The sequence below is a fragment of the Phacochoerus africanus genome, chromosome 9 (assembly GCF_016906955.1).
Source record: "Phacochoerus africanus isolate WHEZ1 chromosome 9, ROS_Pafr_v1, whole genome shotgun sequence".
In the NCBI taxonomy this organism is placed as follows: Eukaryota; Metazoa; Chordata; class Mammalia; order Artiodactyla; family Suidae; genus Phacochoerus; species Phacochoerus africanus.
The window spans coordinates 38,461,151-38,480,915 of NC_062552.1; the positions used below are offsets into that span (position 1 = coordinate 38,461,151).

Consider the following 19,765-nt stretch of genomic DNA (forward strand, 5'->3'; position numbering starts at 1 on the left):
TACTGGACGGTGCTGGTCTAGGCTGTTCCAGAAAACCCAGGAATCTCATTGTGGTAAATAGAACCAGTCACAGAACAATTGTTTTGAGTCTCTTTCCCTTGTTAGAGAACACAAGCCCAACCACAGGCTCCAGAAAGGTGTTTTTGGTTTCTGGTAGTTTCAGACCCACAAACAAATCGGTCCCTCCCAGGGGTCACTGCTCTTTAACCTTTAAGTTCAGGCGTCACCTCTTCCAGGAAGTCTTCCTTGACCAACCCCCCCCCCCACAGCTGGCTGGATTGGCTGCTCTGGCTCTGGCCTGTGTTCAAAGAGTCTGTTTATTGATTCATCCCCTACACTGGGCAGAAAACTCCTTGAGCAAGGCTGGCCGAGTCAGTTCTGAATCCCAGCACCAGCGCAGGGCCTGGCATGGGGCAGGCAGCCAGCAGTGATTGAGGAATCGGAATCCTGCTGAGCTGGAGGTACCCACCACCGCTTTGTCTTGGCACACAAGTTCCCCATACCTCTCCTTAGGTTTCACCTCAGAGGAGCTGACACTCCTAATCCCAGCCCTCTTGCCGTTAAGCCTCAGTCTGCCTTCAGCCTGCCTCCTCCCAGCAGCCACCCTGGGTTGGCATCAGGAAGGAAGAGAATGGACAGAGGGGGAAGCTGATGTCCACTCAGCTCAGGGCAGGGGTAGGTGGCAGCCGAGGTGGCCTGTCCAGAGGAGACCCTCAGACCTCAGAGCAGGACCATACTCACCAGTGGAAGAAACGTCAGCAGGGGCCGGACTCTTGGCCGAGCCTTCAGCGTGGCGGTTCCCGATTCACTCACTGTGTCAAATCGGTTGTCTCCATAATAGATCCCATCTGGAGGGGACAAGTGAGGGTACATCATGAGCTGGAGGTCAAAGGCATGGGGGCCAACGGAATTTACTTATTTATTTGTATTTATTAGAAGTGGACTGGGTTGTTATTTCATTAAAAATTTTTTATTATAGTTGATTTACAAGGGCCAACTGATTTTTTTTTTTTAGGGCTGCACACACAGCACATGAAGGTTCCTAGGCTAGGGGTCCAATTGGAACTGCAGCTGCCGGCCTACACCGCAGCTACGACAACGCCAGATTCCAGCCACATCTGTGACCAACACCACAGCTCACAGCAACACCGGATCCTTAACCCACTAAGTGAGGCCAGGGATCGAACCTGCAACCTCACGGATCCCAGTCGGGTTCGTTAACCGCTGAGCCATGAAGGGAACGCCCAAGGCGCAGCTAAATGTCATCCGCCCTGCCATTCCCAATAAGGAAACCCAGGCCCTGCAGTGGCCCCCGTTTGACTCAGCCCAGCACCTCTTACATAACAAGATCCCATAGGTGGGGTGTGTGCTAATGGGCCACTGAAGCATGACTGGGAGGGACTCGGGGTGGTTTCTTGGGGTTCCCTGCAGCATCCCTGGGCCTTTCAGCCCCGCAGCCCACTCTCTCCTGGTCCACTGGTCCACCCCCTGCAGGTCCTGAGCCTTCACTCCCACAAGACCTTCCTTCCGGGGCCCTGAGAGCTCGGCCCCAGTCCCCCTCTCTTATCTCCAAGAGAGGAAGGAAAACAAGCTGGCTTTTCCCTCAAGTGTTTGAATTTCTAATCTGGAACAAGCAGAGCAGATGAGGCCGCCCAGGGGCCCAGCGTCCGCCACTCAGACTCCTCTACCTCGAGATGTCCTCAGCCCCCAACCCTCAGCAACGGTTGGAAGTGTGGTTCTGTTTGATGCACCCTTGAGGACAGAGCCGAAAGAACAGCAGGGCAGAGTCCACCTGACTTGGTGTAAATCCCGGCTCGGCCACTGACCCGCCACGTCGCCTAACCTATCTCTGTGGGCCTCAGTTTTCCCATCTGTATGATGGGAGTGATGATGGTACCAGCTTTATAGGACCGTTGTGAGGCGTAGGTGTGGCCTGCACATCGTTAGGGAGCCAGCAAATGTGGTCCCGCCCCTGTGGGAAGGTGATACGGGATTTTTGTCTTCTTCTAGTTGCTGGGCTTGTGCTCTGGGCTGTTTCTACAGGAGTCACTGACATTTTCCCAACCAATCCCCCTGGTGACCCTGAACACACATTGATGAGAATTTCACATCCTGCCCCAGGTTCACAAGGTCACCTCCGAGGGGCAGGGGTCACTGTGGACCTCCTACTACATGGGTCGTGAGCAAGGAGGGGTTTCATCCATTTCCCAGGGCCTATAGGACTTCTTCCTCTCCTAAAGCCAGAGGGGAAAAGCCAAAATTCCAACTAACCAGAGTCCCACTAACAGGAACATTGAATGAATTGTGATTGCTTTCCCTCTTGCACATGACTTTAGGAGAAGAACGCAAGAAAGCCAAAGGATTCGTTTAGTCAAAGGAGACTGTGGAATTCTCTTGTGGTGCAGCAGGTTAAGGATCCCAGGTTTTGTTTCCAGCAGCATCTCTGGAGCACCAGGATGCAGGTTCAATTCCAGGCCTGGCAGAGTGGGTTAAGGATCCCAAATTGCCTAAGGGCAGCGTAGGTCGCAACTATGCCTTGGATCCCTGGCTTGGGAGTTCCGTGTGCCGTGAGGCAGCCAAAAAAAAAAAATTGGGCTTGTCAAGGAGGTCCTGGGATCAGAAGGCATTCACCCCAAATTCCTACACTTCCAGCAGCAGCCCTTTATGTGAGAATTGAGGCCTTGAAGGTGACACAGAGAGAGGCTCAAGGGGCACCCCAGAAACAGGACACAGAGTCCTTTGTGTGCTGCCCTACCAGGCAGAGGGTCGGCTGGTGCATTGAAGATTCTCCACCTCTCAAAAGGGCCAATGTGGTGAGTTTTCCGTGTGCTCTACACATCCTGGGAAATCCCAGTTCCCAGCACTGCCCAGTCCTGTCCACTCTGGACCAACACGATTCCCCAGTTGTGGCTGCCAGGTTCCACACTTGAGGCTGGAGACCGAGATGCCAGGAGGTGGGTCAGGGATCGAGGAGCAGGTGGAAAAAGTACAGATTTGGTCCAATCAGGAACAAACAGAAAGGAGTTCCCGTGGTGGCGCAGCAGAAACGAATTCGACTAGGAACCATGAGATTGCAGGTTCAATCCCTGGCCTCGCTCAGTGGATTAAGGATCTGGCATTGCCATGAGCTGTCACAGACACGCTCAGATCCTGAGTTGCCGTATCCCAAGTTGCTGTGGTAGGCCGGCAGCTGTAGCTTCGATTCGACCCCTAGCCTGGGAACCCCCATGTGCCAAGGGCGCGGCCCTAAAAAGCAAAAAAGAAAAAAGAAAAAGAAACAACAAACAGCTATTACTAGAGCCCACCCAATTCCCTCTGGCCTCTAAGCGTCTGTGTGTTGACACCAGGCTTTCCCAGGACATTTTTTAGATACCACTGTTTTGACGCCAAGGTCCTAGATCCGAAGTGATGTGGCTGCCATGGGACTGGGGGCAGGGTGAGGATTAACAGTCAGGCTTCAAGACCCTCCCTTTCATCATTTCATTTCATCTCTGCACCAGGGGTGGCATCTATGAGCATCCTTTCTGTAGCTGAGTTACCACGACAGTAATGGCCACTACGACTGTGTGCACAGGAGTTTTAGAGGCAAGCAAGTTGGTCACTCTAATAGCAGTAATAACATAATAATAAGTAGAATGTATTTATTTACTTTTTGGCTGAGCCCTCAGCATGCAGAAGTTCCCAGAGATCGAACCCGTGCCACAGCTGTAACCAGTTACAGCAGTGACCGACCACACCGGATCCTTAACCCACTGGACCACGAAGAAACTCCTAGGTAGAATTTACTGAACAATTGTTTTTTATTTGTTTGTTTGTCTTTTTGCCTTTTCTAGGGCCACTCCCATAGCATATGGAGGTTCCCAGGGTAGGGGTCTAATCGGAACTGTAGCTGCCAGCCTCCGCCAGAGCTACAGCAACTCGGGATCCGAGCCTTGTCTGCGACCTACACCACAGCTCACGGCAACACTGGATCCTTAACCCACTGAGCAAGGCCAGGGATCCAACCTGCAACTTCATGGTTCCTAGTCGGATTCATTAACCACTGCGCCACAACAGGAACTCCTTTACCGAACAATTGTAAAGGGCCAGGCACCATTCTAAGCACCTCGTATATTATTAATTCATTTAATTCTCAAAACAGCCCCACGTAATTGGTACGATCATCATCCTGGTTTTACAGATGAGAAATCGGAGGCAGAGGGCGGTCCAATAACTTGCCCAAAGCCTCAGAGTAAGTGCTGAAGCTGGGGTCTCTGCTATGGGGCTGACCTCTAAACCCCGGTACACGCTGCTCCCAAAGTGGGGAATCCTGATCCCGCTGTTCACAGGATGGGAGGATGGGGGTGTGAGTCGCAGGAAAGGCTTGGCTTCGGCCAAGAAGCAGCGCTGGGGAGGGCTGGAGGTGACACAGCTTGCCCGAGGCCAGCGTGGGTTAGGGCAGAACCAGATCTTCGCCAGGGCCCTCTGATCCCCACGCGGGCCATCTACACCCCTCACAGATTCCATGACTCAGCCCTGAGCCCCGGGCACTGTTGTCCTGGTTGGTTTGTGGGTGTTGTGAACGGGGGAGCCCTTTCTAAGAAAGCAACTGTTCCCTGGCATCTGGAATACGTACAGAAGGGCAGTGGGGGTGGCTGTGGTGAGTTAGGGGTGGAGGGCCCAGGCAGCTCCCTCCCCAAGGAGGCACTTCTTGGAAATGCAATTTTTTTTTTTTTAGGTCCACACCCACAGCATATAGAAGTTCCCAGACTAGGAGTGAAATTGGGGCTGTAGCTGTCAGCCTACACCACAGCCACAGCAACACAGGATCCAAGCTTCGTCTGCCACCTACCTCACAGCTCACAGCAATGCCAGATCCTTAACCCACTGACCCACTGAGTGAGGCCAGGGATCGAACCTGCAACCTCATGGTTCCTAGTCGGATTCGTTAACCACTGAGCCACGACGGGAACTCCTTTGCTGCAATTCGATTTCTCAGTTCTAAGAGGTGTGGCTGGGAGTTGGGAAAGGCTATCTGGTGACAGAAGCAGAGCCTAAGGGGTGGGACGTGAACCTCAACTGGCCACGGTTGGCTTTGAAGATGGAAGGGGGCCTGGAGCCAGGGAAGGCAGGCAGCCTCTAGAAGTTGGAAAAGGCGAGAAAACATCCTCCCTGAGAACGTCTAGAAAGGAACAAAGTATCGCTAACATTTTAATTCCAGCCCCGGGAGATCAGTGACTTCTGACCTCCAGAACCTTAAGGTGATAAAAGCATGTGATTTCAAAAGAGATGTGGCTAGAACCTGACAGGCTTTCCCCAGGCCCCTTTGACCTGGGCTCGGTTCCCAACTGGTCAAGGCACACCAGTGAGTGAGGCAAGTCTGGCTGCTACCGTAAGCTGGGTCCTCCAAGAGGTCAAGGTCAGGGCTGGGGCTTTCTGAGCTTCAAGGTCAAAGTCCAAAACTAAACAGACAGATGAAATAGGTTCACTTTGAGGATTTTCCTTTGGAAGTAGGTGAATGCTGCTGGGACTGCTGTGTCAGGAAGGCTAGAATGCCCTTTCCTGGGAAGCAGCCAGCTCCTCCACTGAGGCAATGCAGGAGGGCCCGGCTGCCTCTTGAGGAAGAAAGGCCCAGTGAGGGGATGAAGCGGAGGACAGAGGGGAGGCTGGCCCCCTTGCCCTCTGAGGACACAATGGGCTGCTCTGTCAGAAAAGAGAGGCCCCGGGAGTTCCTGTAGTGGCTCAGCAGTAACAAACCCAACTAGTATTCATGGAGACGCAGGTTTGATCCCTGGCCTCCCTCAGTGGGTTAAGGATCCGGCTTTTCGGTGAGCTGTGGTATAGGTCACAAACTTGGCTTGGATCCCGAGTTGCTGCGGCTGTGGCATAGGCTGGGGGCTACAGCTCTGATTAGACCCCTAACCTGGGAACCTCCATATGCTGTGGGTGCAGCCCTAAAAAGACAAAAAGCCAAAAAAAAAAAAAAAGAGCGGGGGCCCTGGACGTTTCTCTGTCTCTCTGAAGCTGTTTCCTCATCTTTGTAAATGTGCGCAGTGGGGGGCATTGGGGAGGCTGGACAAGACAAAGTGAAAAGGCTCGCACGGTACCTGGCAGGTAATTTACGCTCAGTAACTGGGAGGGCAGCTTCTCGTCACACCATCAGCGTGCTCTCTGCCCCACCCTACCTCGCTCCACCATGGGTTTGGGCTCTGAGCTTGAATGGGGCTGTGTCACTGGTGAATGATGGGTGAACAACATAATCTGGCCACTCTTGGATGGGACCCTCTCCTCCATTGAGGAGATGAAGGAGGGTCTGGCTGCCTCTTGAAGAAGAAGGGCCAGGGAGGAGGTGAGGAAGGCGACAGAGGTGGGGGGAGGCTGAGCCATTCTGCTTGTGGTGGGAGCCCTTTGCTCTCTTGTCAGGGAGCCCTCGGAGTCTGGACCTTAGGGGCTGCCCTCTTTGCTGACCGGGAGAGGGAGGCTCAGGATGGGTGGGCCTGGCCCAACATCTCAGAGCGGGGGTGGTGCCAGGGACCAGACAGTACCCCCGATTTGCAGTGTTGGGTTCTGGGTACCAATAATGGGGTGCCTTACGCATAGCCTGTGGCCCGATGCCTCTCTAGGAAGAAGCTGACCTGGTTCCCGCAGTCTGGGTATGTGTGTGTGTGTGTGTGTGTGTGTGAAGTGGAGTGGGGATGGCCAGCTCTGGGGGAGCTGAAGGCTGGGCACAAGCGGCCGCCTCACTCCCAGCCCTTCCTTTCTCCCCCCTCCCCCCCAGAGGAGAACCCTCTCACTGGGTCTTCGGCATCTTTCCTCACAGTGGTCAGGGTTGAAAGCCTGGTGGATCGCTCTTCCTCCCCCAGCCCCCAAGCTGCCTGGGCACGAATCTCCATGGGGGCTGAGGTCTGGGACGGTGATTTAGCCTTCACCCCCAACCCGAGACAGGTCCACACTAGACAGGACCTGAACGGTTAAAATGTCTGACATGTGACACGCGGTTTGATGTGCTGGGTGCTCCTCTAAGTGCCCCTGACAGCCCCCTTCACAAACGCTCTGGTTATTCTCATCCGGTAGATGAGGAAACTTGAGGATCAGAGAGGTGAAGCCTCCTGCCCAAGGTCCCACAGCGGGGAGGAAAAGGGGCCTGGATTCGAGCCCTGGCGACCTGACTCTAGAATTCAATTCTCTCTGGTGACAGCCAGCAGAGCAAGGAAAAAATGCAGGGATCCAGCATCTCCTTCCTTGGTCTCCTGCTTCCCAGAGTGAGCCTGGAAGGCCGGTGAGGCCTGGAAGAGATCAAAGCATCTAGGAATGAGATCTCAGACCACAGCCTAGCTCCTCCCGGAGCACTTTCTCAGGCTGGGTTTGCACACCTGTCAAATAAGGGTAAACTGGGGGATGAAATTAAAGGAGAGAGAAAAGCTAGCAGAGGTGAGAGGGGGGCTTGGGTGGGGATCCCCAATTCCCAGGAGCCCCCAAATAGTTCCAGGAGCACTGGCCACAGGGCTAATGTAATTCCAAGTGCTTCAAAGGGGTAGGGTTCCAGCTGGGAGAGTTTGTTACCTTGACCAGACGAATTTAGAACCCAAAAACAGAACCCCCTACCTCTGCCCCACGGAGGTGGGGCAACTGATCCTTGGTCCCTAGGGGAGCCCCAGCCTTTCAGGGAAGCAGCAGGGGGACCCCATGTGAATGTAACTCGAGGATGGCTGATGAGGCCCTTTCTTGCTAATGTAATAGGGCCACATGACAGGAACCTGAAAAGGCTGGTCTGTCCCAGCAAGCCCCAGCAAGCCTGACCCCGGGCGCCAGAGAGAAGCCTTCGTCCAAGGGCAGAGGGGACGCTGAAGGTTGGGCTGGGCTCGGCTGGGCTGGAGCAGGGAGCCGCAGAGTAGGGGTAGTGGGGGACAGAGGGGGAGGAGCTGGGGATCGTGGCACGGGAACCGGGAGAGGGAGGAGCACAGCAAACGGACCCTCTGCTTCCAGGCTGGGACTTGCTACGCAAAGTACATGGCTCCAGACCTGCTAGACTTCACCTGGGAACTCGTCCGAAGTACACTTCTACCGCCTCAGAAGCTGATCTTAACAAGGTCGTGGGTGATGGGAGGCAAGGTTTGAGCTGCCTTCAGCTGAAATGTCTTTGAGACATTTAACCTGTCTGAGCCCCTGAGTGTGTTCCTCAGGTGAGAAAACATGCAGTTTTTAGCACAGTGCCTATTTCAATGAATAACTGATGATAACAACAATGGCAAAAAAAAAAAAAATAGAGTTCCCATCATGGCTCAGCGGAAACGAATCTGACTAGCATCCATGAGGACGAAGGTTCAATCCCTGGACTTGCACAGTGGGTTAAGATCTGGCATTGCTGAGAGCTGTAGTGTGGGTCACAGACACGGCTCGGATCTGGCACTGCTGTGGCTGTGGTATAGGCGGGCAGCTACAGCTCTGATTCGACTCCTAGCCTGGGAACCTCCATATGCTGCAAGTGTGGCCCTAAAAAGACAAAAAAAAAAAAAAGTGGTATTATTATTGTTGTTGTTGTTGACCGTTTTCTGGCTCAGGGAGAAGGGGCAGCCTGGAGCCAGTCTGCAGTGGTTAAGGGAGGGCCTGGCTTTCTGAGGTGAACTACGGGGACAAGAGGAACTTATATAATGGGGCAGCGGAGAGGGTGTGTATGTGTGTACTGAGCTGCCAGCAAACCACAGCACACCTCCATGGATGGGAGTAAACAAAAGTCTCCTTCACGCTCCTGCCACGCACAAGTCAGCTCTCCTTCGGGAGGCTGGTGCCAGCCTGCCCCTGACCAGAAATACGTGCTCAGTCTCTGGGGTTCATGGTTTCCGACCCGTTAGCCTGGCCTGAGACTCAAGGTCAGGGACCCCGGGAGCAGCAGCCACCTTAGGGAGCATTGGGGTTCTCCTGAGAAGGAGCTGGGACAGTCCCTGCACATTTACTCAGACCTGCAGGGAGGCCTCAGGGCAAAGGGATGGCCCAGTCCCTCTGGGAAGGAGATGCCAGGATTCTCAGGTCCTCTTGTATAAAAGAATAACTGAGGAGCTGGTGACAAGTCCAGAACCTGGATCCCAGCCCAGCAATTCTGACGTTGTGGGCCCCAGGTGGGCCCCCAGGAATCTGCATTTTAAACTTTTTTTTTTTCTTTTTTCTTTTAGGGCTGCGCCCGAGGCATATGGAGATTCCCAGGCTAGGGGTCGAATTGGAGCTGTAGCCGCAGGCCTACACCACGGCCACAGCAACTGGGGATCTGAGCCACGTCTGCCGACCTACACCACAGCTCACAGCAACGTCAGATCCTTAACCCACTGAGCGAGGCCAGGGATCAAACCCGCATCCTCATGGATCCTAGCTGGATTTGTCAACTGCTGAGCTACGAAGGGAACTCCAGGAACCTGCATTTTAATAAGTACCTTAGAAGGTTGGGACAAAGCTGATTTACATTTTGGAGGAACAAGACACAAGGTGCCTCAGCAAGCAGGGCATCTTATTGTTGGGGCGGGGTGGCAGGAGGTAAGGAAGGTTGGCTCAACTAATCCAAGAAGCAAGGGAGGGGTCCAGCGTGCCTGGCAGCCTTGTCTCGACTGCAGCAGCAAGTCCCTTAAGGAGAGCGTTGCAAAGATCCATATCTCTGCTTTTAAAAAACAACTGGGTGGTCTTTTGAGATCCTTGCATAGGCTGGGGGGAGGCAGGGAGGCCAGAGGCTTAACTAGGATTGCAATTGCATTAAGTGAAGCCATTCTTAATAGTTACCGGATAAATGTTAGGGAAATCCTTTAAAGAAAAATGTACCCGTCACCACCTTCACCTGACTGTTTGCATTTTACCTGTTACACCCAGCCTACTTCTGTGCAAACATTCTACAGGGCTGAAGCCACAGCGCCTGCGGCTCCTCCTTCATTCCCTTCCACGATCCTACACTGATTTTCCCACCTCCATCCCACCCCTTGTTCTCCAAGGGCTGACACCGCCAGCATCTCAGAGACTGCCCAGACTCAGACACCCTATGGAACTCTAATCCCAACCCCTTTGAGACCTTATGGCCTCTGCACACTTTAGGCTCCTCTGGTCTCCAGCAGTGTCAGGAAGAGGACTGGAAGCAGCCCTGGACTGGAAGTGCTCAGAGTTGGAAATGACCTGCTAATAATAAATCACGCAGGAGTTGACCGATTTGTTCTCTAAAGGGCCAGCTGGTAAATATTTTCAGCTTTGTGAGCCCCATCAGCTCTGCTGCAGAAACCCAACTTGGTCCTCGGGAGCCCAAAAGCAACTACAGATGGTATGCAAATGAGGGGCATGGCTGGCCGTGTTCTAATAAAACTTTATTTACAAAAAACAGGCCCTGGGCCAGATTTGAGCCAGGGCTGGCACTTGCCAATTTTTGCTTTAGTGCTTTTCTTTTTAAGCCTTTTCAAAGCTCTGCTATTATACAAGCCCCGAGCAGTCATTCCGTAAGCTAGCCGGACACCATGCCCATTTAACAAAAGGGAAAGATTGAAGTCCAGAGAGGAACCAGCCCCCACCTTAATGACAGAAGCCTGAGATCGCCATTGCATTCCAGAATCCCTAGCACTGCTCCTGCCCTTCTCCCCCTCTGAGCACATGTCCGGTTTGGCAGGAAGACCTCTGCCACACCCATAGGCGTCCTGGGGAACACCCCCAGAGAGCCATCCTGCTGGGTGCATGTTGCTTCTCACTCCTCCACGTGGTGCAACCAGGCTGAGTCAGCGGGAGGTTCAGCCCTGCCCTGGGGGACGGGAGGAGCGGCCTCCTTGGGCTCCAGCCCTGCTGGAGAAGACAGCAGCTGGCTGGAGGTGCCAGGGCACCAGGCCCCCATTTCTCTCTCGGGAGGTACTGGACCCTCTCAGCAGCCAGGGCAGCGCAGGCAAAAATGTAGAGAATGTCTAAGGCAAAAATGCAGAGAAGTGTGTCAGGCATTCCCCCGGGGGAAGGAGTGGTGGCTGGTAGGTGTCCTCAGGCAGATGCCCCTCCAGCCAAACTCACCCTTGGATTCTCTTCCCCAAAGTCAATGCAGCAAGTGGGCTAAGGGCGTGGTCTCTGGAGCCCCCACGGCCTCCGTTTGAATATTGGTTTCTGCCTTATGAAGAAAATTCTGGGGGAATGAAAATATTCTAAAACTGAATTGTGCTGTCGGTCGCACAGCTTGATAAGTCTACTAAAAAAAAAAAAAAAAGGAATCAGCGAATTGTACACTTTAGAAAATCCTGGCTCGGCCATTTAAAGCCTTGTGATCTAGGGCATGGTACTTAACCTCCCTGTGCCTCAGGCTCCTCGTCTGTCAAACAGGAATAATAGTCTCTGCATCATAGGATTCAGTGAGGACTTTAGAACTTTGCACCTAAGAAGGGGGTCAATAAATGTTTGGGACCCAAGCAAGGTGTTCCGGCATCGCGGAGTTCTGTTGGGCAGAACGCATGTTATTTGCTAAGTTCCTAAACCCCGCCTCCAAACTGCCTGGCGCTATTAGCCTTTGCTCCTGCTGTTTGCTCTGGAAATACTGAATTCCCTACCCTGTCAGCTAACATGCTTGTTCCAATCAGAGGTCACCTCTCTGTTCCTTTTGCACTTATGCTTTCACAGCAGACGCTCAAAAAGGGCTCCAAGGTATAGGATCAGCTCTGGTCACCAGTTCGTCTGAGATCCTTGGGCCAGAGAAAGGCAGCATCTTGTCTGCCCTGCTCCTGTGTAGCACCTTGTGCCTTGACCGTGACAACCTGGGTTCTGACCTGAACCCAAGAGCAGGGGCGGAGGCTCTAACATCCTCTGTGGGTCCTTGCACAGTGGCCATGAAGGTCAGTGAAGGCAATGGGGTGACAATGAAAGCAGGGGAGCCAAAGCAGTGGTGGGGGACCCTCCTTGGACCCTGAGCCTCAAAATCATACACAAGAATGAATTACTGTCTGCACCTGGCTCGTTTCCTCCTCTGTTAGAGAAGGGTACAATTTGCAGAAAAACTCAGCGATAAGGTGACCAAGGGGCAGAGCCCAAAGTCTGGGCGGGCACGGTGTTTTCAGACGCCTGCCAAGATACATCACCCTGACCCAGCTGGCAGCCAGCAGGGGCTTCTTCAGCCTCTGGGGCTCCTCCTTCTGAGCTCAAAGGCAGCCCAGGCCCCAGGTTGATCTGGCAAGAGCCTGTGACTTCAGTAAGTGATTTGGTGTCTGGCACAGGCTGGCACCCTGCTAGCCATGGCTCCTGAGGACTTTTCCTGGGGCTTCCCAGGGCAGAGCCAAGTGTGTGGACACGCGGCTAGCAGCCCCCTCCGGGCCTGTGACCCTGGGCCAGGAGAAGCCAGGGGCTGAGAACTGGGGGTGGGGTCCCAGAGGAAGCAGAAAGAGCGGGGCGGGGGCGGGGGACTGCTCCCAGGTCCTCGGACGGAGGGAATACTTCTGGGGGGAGGGCACTGCAAACCGCGGGCGGCCTTTCTGGCAAAGACACAAAGATAACTTCCACCGAGGAGAGAAAATAAACACCTCAGAAGGATTGGGATCAGATGCGGGGGCCCGCAAAGGTCTCCGACCTGGCTGCGGGGAGGAGACAGCTCTGCCTTTCCCAGAGACACCTCCCTTGCCCCCAGGCCTGCCCGGCCAGCGCACAGGTTCAAACGCGTTCCTTCCCCTCCGCGCTGGCGCGTCTCCAGCCCTCCAGGCCGCGGATCGCCCCCTGGGGTGGGAGGACCACGAGGCGGCCCTGCGCCCTCCGGCTCCCAGGCGCACTCACCGAAGTCCCGGGTCCCCTCCTCCGGGGCCTCCTGGGTGAAAATCCAGGGGGGATTGGTGGCATAGAGGGAGGTGGCGGGCGGGTTGGCGTGCTTCTTGCCAAAGAGTTTGCTGAAGGTGCCCTGCACCGTCGGGTTCTTCTTCATGCTGCCGCCGGCCGCGCGGGCGCCGGGGAGGACCGTCCCTCCCTGGCCTGCCCTGCCCGAGACTGGACTCCGCACCGTCTCCCCAGGAGCCTCTAGCAGGCCATGCCCCGCGCCGTCCTCCCCGCCCGCGCGCCGGGCGACAGGTGCTGCGGGCGCCGCCGCTCTCCGGGAAATGCGAGCTACCTGGACAGGTAAGAGGCTGCGGCTGCCACCCGGCCCCGCCCCGCGGCCGCCGCCGCCACCGCCCCGCCGCCCTACTCCCCCGGCCGCATTCCTGCAGCCTCCTTCCACAACTGGCCATTGTTGGCCGGGCCCGGTGGGCCGGGGACCTCGCCCAGCCCACGCCCAGCCCGGAAGACGACCTCCCCCTCCCCCAGGTCGCCTCCCGGCCCTCCTCCCCCACCTCCTCCCCACCCTGAACGGGAGGGGGCGGGCGAGCTCCCTGCTTCTAAGGAGGTGCGTGACCAGGTCACTTCGGAAACCACTCGTGTACCCAGCACTGGGGAGATGGCTGGCCCAGGCGCGCACCGCTGAAAGGTTCTAGAAGCCCGCCGAAACGAGGGCCAGGAGCTCGTAAGTAATGCTCATAAGAAAAAAGAGTAAACGAGGGAAATCAATAAACTAGTATCCCAATCTATGACTAGCGCGGAAAATATCCTTATTGACAGAGCTCCAAAGAGAAAACAACGGACTAAATCTTGGCCTTTTTTTTTGCATCAAACGTTTTTCTGTGAAGTTAAGTGAATATTTTTTCATTAAAATATATTTGATTTACATTATATTAGTTTCGGGCATACAACATAGTGATTCAATATTTTTATAGATTATACGCCATTTAAAGTGGTTATAAAATATTGTCTATAATCCCTGTGCTGTACAATATACCCCTGTTGCTTATTTATTTTATACCTAGTTTGTGCCTCTTAATCCCCTACCCCTCTTCCTTCTTCCTGGTAACCACTAGTTTGTTCCCTGTATCTGTGAGTCTGTTTCCGTTTTGTTATATTCATTCGTTTTATTTTTTTATTTAAAAATTTATTTTATTTTTTGTCTTTTTTAGGGCCACACCTGCGGCATATGGAAGTTCCCAGGTTAGAGGCCAAATCCAAGCTGCAGCTGCTGACCTACACCACAGCTACAGGAACACCACGTCTGCGACCTACACCACAGCTCAAGGCAATGCTGGATCATTTAACCCACTGAGCAAGGCCAGGATCAAACCTGCATCCTTAAGGATTCTAGTCAGATTCTTAACCTGCTGAGCCACAGTGGGACCTCCCTTGTTTTATTTTTTAGATTCCACATATAAGGGATAACATATGGTATTTGTCTTTCTCAGACTTCTTTTACCAAGCATAATATCCTCTAGGTCCATCCATGTTGCAAATGGCAGAATTGCATTCTTTTTTATGGCAGAGTAATATTCCTATTACTGTGTGTGGGTACATATGAATATGTGTATATACCACATCTTTTTTATCCATTCATCTTTGATGGACACTTAGGTTGCCTCCTCATCTTGTCTATTGTAAATAATGCTGCTGTGAACATTGGGGTGCCTGTATCTTTCTCACTGTCTTTGGGTATATACCCAGGAGTGGAACTGCTGGGTCATGTGGTAGTTCTATTTTTAGTTTTACCAGGAACCTGCATACTGGTTTCCACAGTGGTAGCATCATTTACATTCCCACCAGCAGTGTACAAGCGTTCGATTTTCTCACACTCTCTACATGAATATGATTTTTAAAAACTCCAGGTGGGTCGAGCCATGTAGGGTTCTGTTCACTCTCCAGGGAGATGAGCTGTGGACCTTTAAGGTGCTTCAAGTGCTGCTCTAACCAAGCCAGGGGGTGGCTGTCCACTAGGGGATGTCCCATCAGATGAAGACCCGGGAGACTGTGTGAAAGATGCAGAGCGTGGGGGAGAGTCAGGCCATGGGGATAGATTTGGATGCTTTCAGGGCAGCAGGAGTGGAAGGCTGGGTGGGGGGCGATGAAGTCATAGGTAGTCAGACTGTTCCCCCTGAGCTGTCCCAGCAGAAGCCCTGCTGCATTTCCCCTCATCTTTCCCCCAGACAGTTTGAATGTCATAGTTCTTTGTACCACAGATACTTTCCCTTTGACTTTTCATCTTGAAAAATGTGAAAAACTAGTAAAATGATCACCCGTGCATGTGTGCGTGCGCGTGCATGTGCACACACACACACTTTTTATTTTGCTGACAGCTGCAAGCTGTGGATATCATGGCACATCTCCCCACCCCCACCCCCACTTCAGTATCCAATGCCTATGAATAAGGACGTTCTCGTAAATGACCACAAAACAGTTATTACACTCCAGAAACTGAACATTAATACGTTACTAACATCGAAAATAAATTCCATATTAAAAATTTCCTAGGGAGTTCCTACTGTGGCATATCAGGATCGGGATCTGGTGTTATGTCTGCAGAGGCTGGGCTTGCTGCTGGGACACGGGTTTGATCCCCAGCCCAATGCAGTGGATTAAGGGTCTGATGTGGCTGCAGCTGTGGCATAGGTCTCAGCTGGGGCTTAGATTTGATCCCTGACCCAGGAACTTCCATACACCTCAGATGCAGCCAAAAAAAGAAAAAAAAAATTCCTGTAGTTCCCTGGTGGCTCAGTGGGTTAAGTGGGCATTTTCACTGCTGTATCTCGAGTGCAATCCTTCAGGAATTTCCACATGCTTGGGGCACGTCCAAAACATTTTTTCCAAATTACCCCCCCAAGTGTCATTTTAGTTTTTGATTTTTTTTTCCAACCTACAGTCCAATCAAGGTTCACACATTATGGAGTTCCCGCTTATGGTGCAACGGGATCGGTGATGTCTCGGGAGCACTGGGACAAAGGTTCGATTCCCTGTTTGGCACAGTGGGTTAAGGATCCAGCAGCTATAGCATAGGTCAGAACTGCCACTGGAAACTGACCCCTGGCCCAGGAACTCCAATGCCACGGGATAGCCAAAAAAGAAAAAAAATGTACACATTGCATTTGCTAATGTCTCTCTAATCTCTTAATTTAGTGTAGCCTCCTGCTTTTGATTGCTTTTCATGACAGTAACTTTTTTTTTCTTTTTTTTTTGTTTTTTCTAGGGCCCGCTCCCGAGGCATATGGAGGTTCCCAGGCTAGGGGTCCAATCAGAGTTGTAGCCGCCAGCCTACACACAGCTCACTGCAACGCAGGATCCTTAACCCTCTGAGCGAGGCCAGGGATCCAACCCACAACCTCATGGTTCCTAGTCAGATTCATTAACCACTGAGCCACAGCGGGAACTCCCGACGGTGACATTTTTGAAAAGTCCCCTTTACTTGCTTCAGTGTCAAGGGACAGGATGAGAAGGGGCTTCAGGGCTTGTGGCTATGAGGGCATTATTTTCCCAGGAGGAGAGGGACTGAGGAACATACTGGGGGGCAGAGCACCTTTAAAAAGGTGTGGTTCCCTTCGTGGCTCAGGGTTTAACAAACCCAACTAGGATCCATGAGGATGTGGGTTCGATCCCTGGCCTCACTCAGTGGGTTAAGGATCTGGCATTGCTGTGAGCTGTGGTGTAGGTCACAGAGTCAGCTCAGACCCTGTGTTGCTGTGGCTGTGGTGTAGGCTGGCAGCTATAGCTCCAATTCGACCCCTAGCCTGGGAACTTCCATATGCCTTGGATGCGGCCCTAAAAAAAAGCAAAATATAAAACTAAATAAAAACACTTGTTCCCATTGTGGTTTAGTGGGTTAAGAACCCGACTAATATCCATGAGGTTGCGGATCCTTGGCCTTACTCAGTGGGTTAGGGATCTGGCGCTGCCATGAGCTTTGGCGTAGGTGGCAGATGGAACTCAGATCTGGCATGGCTGTGGCTGTGGCTGTGACCAACAGCTGCAGCTGCAATTCATCCCCTAATCCGGGATATTCCATATGCTGCAGGTGTGGCCCTAAAAAGAAAAACCACTCTTGCTCCCCAAATGTTTTTCGTTGGTGACATGCCTCTGGTCAACCTTGTCCTACCCCACCCACTCCCATGGCACGCTGGGAACCAGTTCCTGCTCACTCGACGAGTGTTTGTGGAGGCTCTCCCGGTTGCCTGGTGCTGTACTGAGTGTTTAGGGTAGCTGGGAATAGAAGAGAATTATCGAAGTCTTATTTCTACCATGGTGGCTCTTTGGGGACTCATCGGGGAGCTAGATTTACACGATTCAAGGCGGCAGAGCATGACGAGTCAGTACTGGACAGTGACTGCTGTCACTAACACACAGCAAAGCAGGAATTCAGAGGAGGGGAGGGCAGCATGGGCTGGAGAAGTCCTGCCAGCCTTTTTGGAAGAATTGAGACTCGAGCTGACCCGTGAAGGATGCCAGGGATGTTAGCAGAGACGGGATGACACCTACCCTGCCATCTGTCCCTCTACCCCCATCTCCGCATCACGGCCCCTACCACTGTCCACACAGGAAGTGCACAGGGGAACCCCAGGTGCTCTGTCATGCCCTGGACATCATCACAACCCACCCAAGTGCCCTAGACACCCAGGCATGGGATGGGGGCTTCCTTCTTGAACCCCTGAGGCATGAGGTCCCTCCCACCTTGCGTAGCTTCTGGGCTCTTCCACCCTTAGCCATCCCCAGCAGAGCCACCACCCAGCAGCTCCGTTCACATACGACTTCCACTATATAACTAAGAGTCTTCTTCTTCTTTTTTTTTTTTTTTTTGACTTTTCAGGGCCACACCCACAGCATACGGATGTTCCCTGGCTAGGGGTTGAATTGGAGCTACAGCCACTGGCCTACACCACAGCCACAGCAACGCCAGACCCAAGCCTCGTCTGTGACCTACCCTGCGCTCACGGCAACACCAGATCCTTAACCCACTGAGTGAGGCCAGGGCTCGAACCTTCATCTTCATGGATACTAGTCAGATCCATTTCCTCTGAGCCACCGTGGGAACACCCCATTCTTTTATTTTTTTAAATTATTATTTTCTTAGCTGCACCTGTGTCACATGGAAGTTCCCAAGCTAGGGGTTGAATCAGAGCTGCACCTAAGGCCTACACCAGAGCCACAGCAACACCAGCTCCAAGCTGCATCTGTGACACTGCAGTTTGTGGCAACGCCAGATCCTTAACCCACTGAGCGAGACCAGGGATTGAACCCGCATCCTCAAGGACATTAGGTCGGGTTCTTAACCTGCTGAGACACGACGAGAACTCCTAATATTCTTGAGAATTGCTGTGTGCTCAGCTCTGGGCTGTGAAGGATCTAGAGACAGCAAAGACATGGTTCCTCAGTTCGAGTTGCTTTAGTCTATTTGGGGAGACAGAGAAAGACACACGGAGAGATGAGGAGCAATCAGGGTGGGCTAGAGGGGCCAGGGAGGACCGTGGAAGGAGGGAGGACCTCTGCAGGGGCTCAGGGTGGTGGAGCTGGGAATTAGGGGGTGGGAGGAAGGTCATGGCAAGGTTGCCCAGGATATGACCGGCTTAAAAAGGCCAGCGGTCAGATGGGAAATAACACAGATTTTCCAGCTAAAGATGACTGTTTCAATAAATTATAGCAGATTCACACAATGGAATAATAAGACAACTCTAAAAATGAATGAGTCACCAGACTGTGTCCAGTTTTCTACAAGATAAGCTAATAAACTATTGACCAAAACTCTGTGTATGTGTGTGTTACCATTTGGGCCAGGATAAATATGATCTTATTGGCTTGGACTGGCACAGAGAAACTATGGAAAGATACATAAGAAATCATGAGGGATCTGAGTTCCCATCCTGGAGCAGCAGAAGCGACTCCGATTAGGAACCATGAGCTTGCGGGTTCAACCCCTGGCCTTGCTCAGTGGGTTAAGGATCCGGCATTGCCATGAGCTGTGGTATAGGTTGCAGACGTGGCTCAGATCTGGCGTTGCTGTGGCTCTGGCGTAGGCCGGCGGCTACAGCTCCTATTAGACCCCTAGCCTGGGAACCTCCATGTTGCTGCGGGTGGGGTCCTAGGAAAGAAAAAAAAAAAGTTATTTTTTTAAGGATCACATAGCAGCTGGATAAAGGACCAGGAGGACAAAGTAGACTGAGGAGCTAAGGGAAGCTGCATAATTGATGGGATCATTGGCTAATCAGTTGGTTAATTGATGTAAGAGGGAGGGGATGGGGACACGTGCTGGTGGCAGAAACAGAAAGCAAAATTATTGGTTTGTGCGACCTTTCTTAAGAACAAAGGAAGGACTTAGTAAACAGTTTGCATATAGAGAAATAAAAAAACCCAACTCTGGGCTCGTTTCCTCACCTGTAACCTGGGTGTTGTACCAGTGCCTCCTCTGAGGGCTGTTAGGAAGATTAAACAGGATATTGGGGAGTTCCCATCGTGGCGCAGTGGTTAACGAATCTGACTTGGAGCCATGAGGTTGCGGGCTCGATCCCTGGTCTTGCTCAGTGGGTTAAGGATCCGGTGTTGCCGTGATCTGTGGTGTAGGTTGCAGACTCGGCTCAGTTCCTGCATTGCTGTGGCTGTGGTGTAGGCCGGCGGCTACAGCTCCGATTCGACCCCTAGCCTGGGAATCTCCATATGCCGTGGGAGCGGCCCTAGAAAAGTCAAAAAAAAAAAAAAAAAGATAATGGATGTGACATGCCAGCACAGGGCCTGGCACCCACGGGCCACTCCTTGTACATTTCTGCCTCTTCTGGTCTCCTTGCTTTAGGGGTTAGTTTTGGTTAGGGTTGAAGAAAAGGGGAGCCAAGGAGACCATGAGTGCCAGCATGGCTTGAGGCTGCAGAGTCGGGGTGTCAGAGCCCACCCTGTCCTTGTCATCCATTCTCCCAGACTCCAGTCCCATGTTGGTAGTGGGCGGGGGGCTGGCTCTGGCTTTCGAGGCTGAGTTCCCCAGGGGCAG

At 52.8% G+C, this 19,765-nt stretch overlaps 1 protein-coding gene and 1 long non-coding RNA gene across 2 annotated transcripts in view; both read right to left on the reverse strand.

Moving 5' to 3' along the window:
* The window catches only part of C9H6orf132 (chromosome 9 C6orf132 homolog), a 36,053-nt gene extending 22,994 nt beyond the window's left edge, over nucleotides 1-13,059 (reverse strand). The window contains exons 1-2 of the mRNA XM_047796321.1: nucleotides 12,733-13,059; nucleotides 742-848 (exon numbers count right to left, since the gene is read on the reverse strand). Coding sequence (XP_047652277.1) covers nucleotides 742-848; nucleotides 12,733-12,877 — 252 coding nt within the window. The 5' untranslated portion in view covers nucleotides 12,878-13,059. The remainder of the gene's footprint in view (nucleotides 1-741; nucleotides 849-12,732) is intronic.
* Nucleotides 10,671-12,723, reverse strand: LOC125135861 (uncharacterized). Its single transcript, XR_007137066.1, has 2 exons — nucleotides 10,996-12,723; nucleotides 10,671-10,895 (listed from the first exon to the last, which is right to left on the reverse strand). It is a non-coding gene; the product is annotated as an uncharacterized LOC125135861 (long non-coding RNA).
* Nucleotides 13,060-19,765: the final 6,706 nt, after the last annotated feature.